At 38.7% G+C, this 12,367-nt stretch overlaps 2 protein-coding genes across 4 annotated transcripts in view; one reads left to right on the top strand and one right to left on the bottom strand.

Moving 5' to 3' along the window:
- LOC149147451 (Regulator of chromosome condensation (RCC1) family protein) overlaps nt 1-12,367 on the top strand; it is a 92,270-nt gene that overhangs the window by 44,408 nt on the left and 35,495 nt on the right. The gene's annotated exons all lie outside the window — the stretch shown is intronic.
- On the bottom strand, nt 1,502-4,106 carry LOC149147452 (uncharacterized). Its single transcript, XM_089439038.1, has 2 exons — nt 2,967-4,106; nt 1,502-2,788 (listed from the first exon to the last, which is right to left on the bottom strand). Exons 1-2 carry the CDS (start codon nt 4,104-4,106, stop codon nt 1,709-1,711), a joined length of 2,220 nt encoding a protein of 739 aa, XP_089295164.1. The 3' UTR covers nt 1,502-1,708.

The raw sequence follows: 12,367 nt of genomic DNA on the forward strand, positions 1-12,367 counted from the left end.
CTAATCAATAGCTCAAATCAAATTGACTTGATTCTCGTGTTCTTCTAGAAGTTTCACCCTCAGTTTAATTAATACCTTTTAATTATTTTAATTTCCTAAGTTTAGACATAGGCACCCATTAAAAATAATTAATTATTTTACTAAAACTGTCTCCTGGTGGAATTTCCCAAAACGATTTCTGCGTATTGTGGAATACATGTGTCCTAGCCTCCCTGCAAATTTTGAGGCTTAGAGCACATCCTATGCTACCTTAAATCAACACAGAGCCACAGTCTCTACAGTGCCAGAGGCGCTGGGTGGCTAGTACCTACGAGGAGGTATTGTTAATTAAGCCTCTGCTTACTTCTCCTTGGCCTCTTTCTCACAACCTACTCTAGAGACTAGCTTCAAAATAGTTAAGAGGAAGGATACACCTAGAATAGGCATTTAATTAAAAGCGATCAAGATTTTTGCATCACACCTAAGTCATAGGATTTGCATAGCATATAGGATAGTTAAGCATTCAAGCAACGATTGTTCATTCGGTCACCTGGTACTTAATCGATCTAAAGCAAGTAAGTTGACTCCATAAGGCATTGGTCTCATTAATAATTTAATCTAATCTCGTAACTTGCTAAAATCAACCAAGTGGCTAGGTCATTCAATCGTGTCTCCCGGACGGGTTGGTTGCCAACTTGTATTTCATCTTCACATTCCATAGGGACTACCCCCCATATCCTGCTATTGGGAGACAACTAGAATAGAGAGGTTGGGGATCAAAGTGACAACCCTTGACTTGAGTCGTTGTCGCATGTGCCTGTACAACGTGAGCGACAACAGGGGGCGAGGAAGGCACATTATAGTGACCCACCTTAAATGGAAACTTCCTCATCCCAAACAGAGCACTAGATCACTAACTTGGTCTTTGTTAAAGGTTTGATGAAGATGTTTGTAATTTGGTCCTTAGTGTAGCAATACTCTAGATGAATAACTTGATCTTGGATCAATTGCCATGCATAATGATGATTAAACTCAATATTTTTGGTGTTAGAATGCTATGTTGAATGTCAAACAATTTGAAGGGCACCCTAAAGTGAAGCGGAATATTCTTGAAGAAGCCTAAGACTATTATTGGGACCTACTTATACGGGAACGGATACGGGTACGGGGTTTGAAACGGATACGGCAAATTTTCAAAAAATCTGGATACGATACGACAGGAAACGGCACATAATATATATATATATATATATATATATATATATATATATATAAAAATAAAAAATTCATATTACCATTCATATTTCAGAATCTAAATTATCATCTATGATCTATCATGATTCATGATTCATCATCATCAATTCAAGTTTCAACTTTCAAAGTTTCAACATATGCCATATGGCATAAACATTCAATATTGCCATCATCATTAACAATCACTATAACATTCATGATTCAAGTTTCAAGTTTCAACATATCATCAAGTTTTTGTTTCAAATTTCAAACATCAAGTTATCTAATATCAAGTTTCAAACTTTCAACATGACAAGTTACACAAACACCATCATTACCAAGGTCCAAAACTAATAATGCATACTAATTGCTACATACTATGAAAGTACAAAACGAACTATGACTGGCACTGGGCAGTCTACTATCATTACTCATAATTCATATGATTGTTCAAAAGTTTAAAAGTTAAAAGTTAAAACACCATCATAAATTACATTTACATATCATCAAATATGTCTTCATTCATGCCACTATAATGTTCCACTCCCACATCCTCTCTAGAAGTGGCACTGGGAACATTGCTGCCATGTCCACTTGAAGATGCACCTATTCCCAGTGATGGCTCCGAATCAAACAAACTCATGTGAGACATGGCATTCAATGTCATATCCAAGTCAGGCAACTCTGGTTCCACGTCCCATAATTTGTTGGGCCCAAATTTGTATTCATCTCTCTTGTGTGACAGAAGGCGAAGGTTTGAATGAACATACACTAGTTCCTTAGCCTTCTTAGAGCCCAATCTATTTCGCTTCACTGAATGGATGAAGCCATATGTACTCCAGTTCCTTTCTGCTGAAGAAGAACTAGCAACCTGTGACAAGACCTTGATGGCCAATTTTTGGATATGTGGAAGTGCCCCACCATAGAAGTTCCACCACTCAATTGGACTTAATCTGCTTTTGTCCCGCATACACTCAATATCACAACCCCAACCCTCTGATCCCACAAAATGAGAAAACTGTGCACGAATCCGAAGCCCAATTTCAGGATCTACAAAAAGCTTTCTAAAAGCATTTTTAAATCCTTCTGCGACTTCTGGGTCTTTGTTTGGTGCGCTTCTTTCTGGATCATGTAGCAACTCTGCAGCATAATATTTTGGATTCAGTGCATAGGCTAAAAGGTGTAATGGGGTGGTCATCTTGTTCCACCTTTTGGTCAATATATCTTTTACTTCTCCGTAAAAGATTTCATCTGGGTCATTTTCCTTGGCATTTATAACCAACCTTATCTTCTCTATCATGGAATCAATGCCCTCATACACCTCTCCCAGATTAGGCATATCTGTGTCAAACATACGGAGCAAATCCACAATTGGCTTAGTAAATGCCAAGAGGTACTCCACCTTATCCCACCATTCATCATCAACAACCAACCGTTTCATTGCTTGTGCTCTATCAGATTGGGATTGCCTCCATTGATTCCAAAGAGAACTGCATACCATTGATTGTAATGCATCTTTCACCTGCATGAGCCTTGTTAAGACTATGATGTGAGAAGCAAATCGAGTCTCAGCAACCTGCAGGTGTCAAAATGCCAATGTTTCAAATTTCAATCAATTTGAAAAATCATAATTTGATTGAATATTAATAACCTATTATGATTCACGAATCATGACATTTTGAATTTAGAGTCACAAATTAGAATTTATGAAATATTTAATAAGCTTTAAACTTTAAAGTTTAAAGTATATGTACCTTAAGGAGCTCCAACTTAGCAAATTCCCTGTAGATGCCTTGGGACATGTGGTGGTTTGTGATAAAGGCTTGAATTTCTTTTGCCTCTTCAAATATTTTTCGAATCCACTCAATTTGCTTCCCCAACTTGCTCAACATGAGGTTCAATGAATGCACAGCACAAGGGGTCCAAAAAATGTGTTGATATTTGCCTTCAACAATTAGGCCTGCTGCTCTACACACCGTTGCATTGTCAGTTATTACCTGGACAACATTTTCAGGCCCCACCAATTCAATTGCTTCAATCAAGATGTTAGCAATGAATTGAGAATCTTTCATCTGCCCTTCACAATCCACTGCCTTCAAAAACATTGCCCCATGTGGGCTTTGAGCAATCACATTGATCAAAGGCCTATTTATTTGATCTTTCCATCCATCAGAAATGATGGACACCCCTGAAATGAGCCATGAATCACGAATGGGGGCTAATTTAGCCTCCAAATCTAACTTTTGAGCACTCAACAATGTGGTGCGTATCTTCTCATATCCAGGGCTCTTGTACCCTCTCGGGGCTTCATTCAAACATTTTACCATCTTTGCCCAGTAAGGAGATCGCACAAGATTAAAGGGAAGGCCATTTGCATAAATGCATTGGGCTACAGCTGCATCTGCTATCTCTCGAGCATCATTATTAAAACTCTTCTCAAGCGGTCCCAAATTTGACCGCTTTGACCCAACAATTCCATGAGAATAAAGTGGAGGCTTTGATGAAGATGCTCCCAACCTTGTTGGGTGTTTTAAATGGGAGGCAGGATTTGCTTCATTTGCTTTAGCATCTGCCTCGTCTTGTTCTCTCTGATATTTTGCAATTTTTACCTTGCTTAAACCATTTCCATCTTTCCCATTCTCTTTAGGTGGGCCACTACATATTCGAACCCCATTGTTTCTTAACCCAAGCAAATGTGATTTAACCCGTGTGTATGACCCCTTAAACTCCTTTTTACACTCACTGCAAACCCATGCCAATGATCCACCTCCTTGGATCTTCCCAACAGTAGTGACATATTTCCAAAGTGGTGACTTTGGATCAACTTTCTGGGTTGATTCAATTTCCTGTGCCACTTCCTCTGCCTCATTCATGGCTGAACTTGAAGTTGCCATGAATGATGATGACATTTACTGAAACTGAAAAAAGAAAATTGAAAAATACCAGATATGTATTTTACTATTTAAAAAAAATTTACTTGGTCATTTCTGGATATGACAGTGAACTGTAACAAGTGAAACTGAAAACTGAAAATTAAAAAAGTGAACAGTGACAGTGAACTGTGACTGTGAACTGTGAGTCTGTGACAAGTGAAACTGAAAACTTTTCACTGAAAACTTAAAAGTAAAACTGAAAACTGAAAAAGTTAAAACTTTAAATTTACAAGGCTTGTAGGTTTACATTTTCTAATCTTCTTTATAATATATATCACTGATTACCTACAAAAGTAACCACAATTGTTAATGAAGATAAAAACTGTTGTTCAGTGTTCAGTGTTCACTCGTTTTTAATCACTGTTTGCTGCTCTTTTTACTTTGAAAAGTTTGACGGTTAGATAACACTGTTGTTCTTCTACTTCTAGAAGTGATTGCTACAGATCTTCAAGTTGATCTTCACACAAAGTTTTTCTAGACGTAATATGCTTGCTTTTTTTCTATCAGTCCAGGCCAGCAATCCACAGCTAACACAGTTTCTATCTTATGCCCATCTGTAGATAAATGGCCATTATGTGTTCTTATGCCAGTTTGAACTAGAAATTGAAATTGGTTCACGGTTGAGGCTGATTGTGCTTTGCATAAGTGTGATGATGAATATACAACAGAAATCTCTTAATCATTTTCTGAGTTGATGCAATAAAGGCTTGTTTGCAGCCTATTGTGAAGGCTACAGATTGTGGGATATCGTTGATGCATGGTAAGAGATTATGGTATATGCTTGGCACACAGGAGTAGTTTATGGGAGAGCAGTTCTATAAATAATGTATCTTAAGTTGATGCATTTGGGAGAGTGGTCAGTGTTTTTACTTGGGCATCCAATCTTAGGCTAACCTATTACAATGCATCTATAATGCAATTTAATACATGTGTTATTATATCCACTACAGTGTGGCTTTTTATGGCCATCCATGTGCACAGGGCACTGTATTTTCTTGGATGGCATCAGAGGAGGCTAAACACTCCTCTGACATACCTGGATAAGAGCATCCTCTAATTGCTCTAATCGCAACACTCCATCCTCCAATTGGGCTCCTCTGGATTCTTGTCCCAAATCAACAAGTCTTTATTAGACTTTGCATCTTCACAGTAATGGGACAACAATCGCAAGTTGTAATGAACATAAACCAAGCTCTCTGCCCGGTCTAAATTCAACCTGTTCCTTTTAACACTGTGGATGAAAGAATAAGAGCTCCAACACCTCTCTGCAGAAGAAGTGTTTACCACCTGTGATAGCACCCGCAATGCCAAACTCTGTAGAAGTGGAGTACCCCCTCCATGCATGTTCCACCACTCAAGAGCAGAAAAAGTCTCTCGATCTTTAATTGCATGCATGCTCCCAAATGGACCAGTGTTGAGTGTATAGTTGCTCACCTGTCTCCGTACCAATGCAGCCTCCTCCTCATCAGGGATTAATTTACTCAATGCAGCCATATATTTTTTGTGAACCTCTTGATCTTGGTGTGGTTTTCTCTTGGTTCCCCCCCCAGGTGCTGCTGTTGAAAGCCATGATGGATGCTAGTATTTAGGTGTCAAAACATATGCTAATGCATGCAATGGAACATTTAGCATTTCCCATCGGTTTTCCACCTCTACACGAATATAATTGTACAAGGTGGTATCTCTAGGCTCAACAATGTCTTTAATCTGCCCCACCATGCTATCCATTTGCTCATACACCTCCCCAATTACTGGTCGATCTGAATCTGCAAACTTGATCATGTAATAAATTGGTTTGGTGAATTGCAAAACATATTTAACCTGTGCCCAAAAGTAACTGTCAAGAACAGTGTCCTTGACTGCATTAGCACCATCTATGTCAGTGTTAATTTCATCCCATGTTTCAGCACACACCAGATTAGTTAAAGCTTGTCTCACCTTCACTAGCCACCTAAAGGTGAGGTAATAACTAGCAAATCTTGTCTTTGCAATTTTAAGCAACTGCAACTTGGAGTAAGTGCCATAGAAGTAGTTTACCCTTGTATGCCCTGTGATGAATTTAATGAGCTACTTCCCTCTCCTGTAAACCTCAGCAATCCACCCACATTCTTTGTGTTTCACAATATCATGCATCAAAAGGTTCAATGTGTGAACCAGGCACCCAGACCAAAAGATGTGTGGATGAGTACGCTCAATAATTTTTCCTGCTGCCTTACAATTTGCTGCATTATCTGTGATCACTTGAACCACATTATTCGGACCAACATCTTTGATTGATTTCAATAGGAGATCTGCAATGTTTTGTGCAGATGCAGTGATGGAGGAGTCATGACATGCAATAAATACTGCACCACTAGAAGAAACACCAAGAACATTTATCAAATGTTGGTTTCTAATATTTGTCCACCCATCTAATACAATGGATACCCCAGAATCTACCCATTCATTTGTAAAACGTGTCAAATCTCTTTGAACCTTAGCTTTTTCTCTTTCTAATAACACTGTTCTAGCTTTCTCATAGTTGGGGGCCTTGTATCCTTTTGGGGCTTCATTGATGGCCTTTACCATTTCATGCCAATAGGGAGAGCGAAGCACATTGAATGGTACACCGCAAGCACAAAGAAAACGGACTATCTTTCCATCCACATCATCCCTCCCAGCAACATTAAGGAAATCCCCTATTGTTCTTCTACCTCTAGAGCTTGCAGAAGTACCATGAGGAGATGAGCAACTACCAAATTTAGAGGTTGCACTTGATCCAGAATGAGTTTTTTGTTTCTTGTTTTTTTGTTGTGCAGCCATCTCTATTTGGATGTATTTTCTTCTTTCTTCAGTTGAAATGTTTTGGGCAAATTTGTACCCCCACAGGGCCCTTTTTTTCATCACTGTCCAACACCCCACAAAGATGCCTCCTCAGACGGGTATATGAACCACAATATGGTTTTCCTCCATGACAACCATGAGGGCACACAAATTTGTAAGATCCACCACCCTTTCCCCCATCAAGTTTGGTCACATAGTTCCACAAGGGTGTTGATGTAGCTTTCCCATCTTGTGTTTCAGTGTCCCCTTCAGGTTCATCCCCTTCCTCTTCAAACCCTTCCTCCTCATCATACATGGGGTCACTCATATTGGGACCATCACCACTGTCCTCTTCTGTTTCTTCCCTTCTATTCCTATTCACCTTTGCCATCATTAAAACCAAGAGTGGAATGATACATAGAAGCCAAAAGAACACCATCTTGGAATATGGATATAGGTGGTGGACAACCTGTAAATAAAGGAGCAAGTAGAAACAATGGGAAAGAGTAGGAGAGGGAGGAGAAAAATACAAAAAAATTGTCAAAAAAATAAGGGAGTTTGGGGTTTGAACTTACCTCTTTAGCTCTTGTAGATGAAGTCCTCCAAGCTCTTGCTCCAAGCTCCTCCTCCTTCTCCTAGCTCCTCCTTCTTCACTCCTCCAAGCTCTCCTCTCTTCTCCTCTCCTTTCCTCTCTTCTCTTCTCCTCTCCTCTCTTCTCTTCTCCAACTCTCATAAACTCAAAGTGAGAAAATGAGGAATGAATGGGGGCTTTATTCTTTTCATTCCTCACCTTAACCTCACTCTAACCTCACCCTAACCCACCCCCTTAATGCTAAGTTAACATAACTTAAAAAAAAATTAAAAAAAAAGTCTTTTTCCCTTGGGCGCGCCCTGCTTGCCCGAAGCGTATGGAAGCGTGCGCTTCCTCCTCCGAAGCGCCATACGAAGCGCGCTTCGGAGGCATGGAAGCGGCGCTTCCGTCCAGCGCTTCGGAAATTCCAGGAAGCGGCTAAAAAAGCCGAAGCGGCGCTTTCGAATTCGGAAGCGCTGCTTCCGACGAAGCTTCCTAGGCGCTTCCGTACGGGACGCGCTTCAGGGCTTGGAACCGGGGGGGGGGGGGGCGCTTCGTGCAATACTGGTGTACTCTGTACATGTGCATGAACCTTCAGAGGTGTGTAAAAGATGAGTTGATATACCATCAAGAAGTCAATTGGGGTCAACTAGACAAGTCCATTGTGAGGTCACCATGTATCTAAAGGTCGAAGGATGTCATGAATCTAAGCTCTAAATGACTAAGTAAGAGTGTCCACTTTGGATGTGAGCTAGAACATCATACCACTAGAAAAGTGGCTCTAGTACTAGTTTCCCTTATGTAATCAATCTCCTCATACCATATGAGGGAGCAATAAAGCTTTATGTTTCTTTGTCCTCCATGTAGAATTTAAACCCCATGGGCTTGGATGGGCTTCCTCATGGGTTCTATAAGGTGATGTGAGATACTATTGGGGATGATTTGATCTAAAGTGCTTTCTTTTAGTCGATTGACAAAGTGTCTTGATCAAGAGATGGTGAAGCCTATTCCAAAGAATGTGACCATAGATTTCATTAGTGGTTGGCACTTCATTCTTGACACTATTGTTTCTACCTAGGAGGGTAGTGAGTGACTAGGGAGATTGATCAACAATTTCTTGGCTTGAAAATTAATTTTGAAAGGGCATATGATTGCATTGATTGGTTATTTATGTTGGATATGTTGATTTTCTTGGGTTTTGGCCCTCAATGTGTTGCCATGGTGAACACACTCTTCAACAATGCTTTGACCTTTGGCTTTATCAATAGGGCCTTGTCTTGATAGTTGTTTTTGCATAGTTTCATCCTTTAGGGTGTCCTTTTCCTTTGTATCAGTATATGTATGCCACGAATCTCTGGTTTACGCATTGGAGGTCACTTTTATTGTGCAATAAATCCATGATATTCTTCTTCAACAATCACCTTATTGATGATTCCCTTCTTTTGGTGAGGGTGGAGAAGGATTTTGTTGATGAGGCCCTTATTTGGAGTTTGGACACTTTTTGCTTTGCTTCAAGTGCCATGGTCAGTGCTCAAAAAATAACTTTTTGGTTAGTAGAGTTGAATGCACCTCTGGATTGAATCCCTATAGCTTGATTTTATATTCACCTTGGGTTATTGTTTGCTATTTGGGTATTCCCTTTGGAGTTGGTCTCTTAGTAGTAGCTATGTGGGATTAGTGTCCACAGAGATCACAGAGAAAGCTTCACATTTGGCACCACAAGGACATCCCCATTGCAGGTAAGTTGACTGTTGTTGGCCATATTCTTCAAGATTCTCATGTATATTAATATTATATGTCTTGCTGGTTTCTTCGCAGGGCTTAATTCCAGCAACTTTAGCAAAATTTGAGGACCTACTTATGGTCTATGTATGGGGAGAGCAAGGCCAGATGGGTAGTTATGGTAATGGAACCATAACTACCCTATAAGCTTAGTATTACTGCTTACTTTGGTACATGTCATACAAAAGTGGGGCTGATGATATGCATTTGACCAAGGTATTTTCTAGTCTCAGGGGGGTGTTCCTAGGATCTTTTCTTGCTGAACATTAATGAGTAAAATATGTGTAAAATTAGACTTAAATAAACACAATATGTAGTGTGCTGTCCTTTAAGCCCTTGAAAGCCTTTAAGAACAGTGCAGAAGTCACAAATTAAATTAAAAATGGTGAAATCAGATCTAGCAAACAAGGTACAGAAGTGATTAAACAAGTGAAATGAGATGAATGTGCACCTTGGTCCTTAAATGAAAGCAGGAATTGTAAATAAGTGCACCAGACAGCAAACTAAATTTCTACACCATGATTGGACATGTAGTTATCCACGACAACTGAAAGAGCTAGAAATGCAGCATAGTTGAATCTATTTTAATGTAATAATCAAGAGACTGAATAAAACCATAATCATCAATACATTACAGGATGCTTAGTTAATCTCTGGTGTGCAGGGGTGGAAGGAGTCTGTCAAGTTTGAATGGGAGAAGGATGAAGGTGATGTGCTTTGCTCCTGTAACTTCCTCAAAAGAATTGCCTAACCCTTGAAGAATGACCACTGGCTCTGTTTTATACAACTGCAAGAGGTGGAATAGAGAAAGACACATGCCCTAAGAGTGACATATAAAGGCAGAGTCACAGCTGGAAATCTAAAGATCTGTGCATGCTAGGCCTTTTAAAGATTATGGCTGTTTCGGCACCTTTCGTTAATGTACAGGCTTCAAAACCATTGCTGTTTACATCCTGTAATCGTCAAAATGCTAGAAATAACGTCAATTAGAATTCTGTTTTCTAACAAGAACCACAACCACAGGCTGATAATAGTCTCTCTTGTCACCCTGCTTCATCCAAATTGCTCTTGAAATTAGAATTATGGAAAATATGCTTTAACAGCATTAACTAGGGTGTACACCAAAAAAAAAAACCTGTCAATGGTAATAGTATGTCCACACCTGTTTGAGAGAATTATTACAGCATTGTCTCTTAGAAAATTTACTGCTGGAAGCCTGGGACTACTATACTTTGGCATGCCACTACTGCTATTAATACCAAACCCCAAAAATATGCTTGAAATTAGAATTATGGAAAATATGCTGTAACAGTATTAATTAGGGTGTATACATTTATAAAAAAAAGTCCTGCCAATGGTTGTAGTACGTTTACACTGGTTTGAGAGAATCATTACAGCACTATCTCTTGGAGAATTTACTGCTGGAACTACTATATTTTAGCATGCCACTGCTGCTATTAATATCAAACCCCAAAAATATGGTGACTGTAATGGCTGCTTGCTAATTATTAGTCATCTATTGCTGAAGGAATAACCTAAGCACCGATCTCTGAGATTCATGGCTGTTAATTCACCGGAACACATAAACTGCTAGAAATAGGTTACTAGAGCACATCTCCTAATCTCTTAAATTGGATCTCTTACATCCTTTTAACCTGAGATCATGCAAAACTAAAAAATTTCCAAGCTGGAGAAATTCTGAGATTGGAGGTCTCAAAATAAAAATGCATGCACAATGAATATAACAGCAACTACTAACAGATGCTTGGCCAAAATTAGGATGATGGCTAGAGCTGAAAATAGAAAAATTTATTGTGATAACAATAGCCAGATGTCACCTTTAAGCAAGGGCACTTCTTAAGAAGTTAAGATTAATATCTCTAATGATTGAAAATTTTCATTTTATCAGGGTTTCATTGCTGCCCAGCAATTTTTGGGGTCATGGCATGGTTTTACCCTGAAAATTTGTGATGTCATGATTTTTACTAAATGTCATGATTTTTTCCAGGTGAAAAATTGTTTTGGTTCTAACTTTTAGCATTGTATTTTTTGTGATGTTGCTGATTTTTCAGCGATTTTTTTCTTCTATAGTTGGGATTGACCTTCCACAAATAGTTCCACAAGTGATTGATATTTGATTGACTATTTTCCTTAATATAATATTATAATTTAAAGGGTTTATCATGTTAACCTGTCATGATTTGTTTTCAATCTTACAAATTTACCTATTCTATTAAAAGTGTCATTGCCCAACCATATCTTTAGTGAATGTTTTCGTGTGAGGGACTTGTGGATGTGCTTTTGAGCTCCTTGCTCCTATAACGGATATCCTCCCCAACCTAACTGTTAACTAGATCTAAAGTTGATCTTTTGACAAGTTTCTTGCTCCATGGAATCCACATGCTAATGTGCCAAAAATAGCTCATTTGATAATTGTATATGAAGCTAATCATAAGCAGTGTATGCACTCTACTTTTCACTCTGAACGAAGTTGGGTTAAGAATAGCTATTGTTCTTTCAGAGTTTAAGCTGTCTTTAGCTCGAAGATGTATTATTTCTTTGCAAATTGGGAAAAACTTCTGTATCTTGTTGTGCAGAATATATACATTTGAATGGGATAAACAATCTGGACAATGTAATTATAATGAAGTCATCAATATTGTTTGTCTAGAAAATATGTTAGTATGCTATCAGGGCAAGGTCAAGCATTCTGGAATTTTGCGCTACAACTTCAAATCTTCTGTTAAAGTTATGAGGTTTTTTATTATTAGTGCAATTGCTGTAATGTTTCTTTAACCTGATGAGTGCTACCAAAATTTTCTTGCAGTGCAGGATTACATAAGCTAGAAAATTTATGTAATTGTTTGATCTTCCTTTACTTTCAGGTTTCAACATCACTATGCATGTTTGCATACATTGCTTAATTGCACACTTTACTATGAGCTGTAATTGCACTAAATTTATGTTGCCGAAAACACCACCCATAATTGCTGGGAATGTGTTTCTTCATTTTTGGAAATGGAACCTTGTAGTATGTACAGAACACCTTTGAAATGTTTCAGTGGCG

This window comes from Pinus tabuliformis, chromosome 9 (genome assembly GCF_031772625.1).
Source record: "Pinus tabuliformis cultivar Carrire ecotype Pingquan chromosome 9, CPIR1, whole genome shotgun sequence".
Taxonomy (NCBI): Eukaryota; Viridiplantae; Streptophyta; class Pinopsida; order Pinales; family Pinaceae; genus Pinus; species Pinus tabuliformis.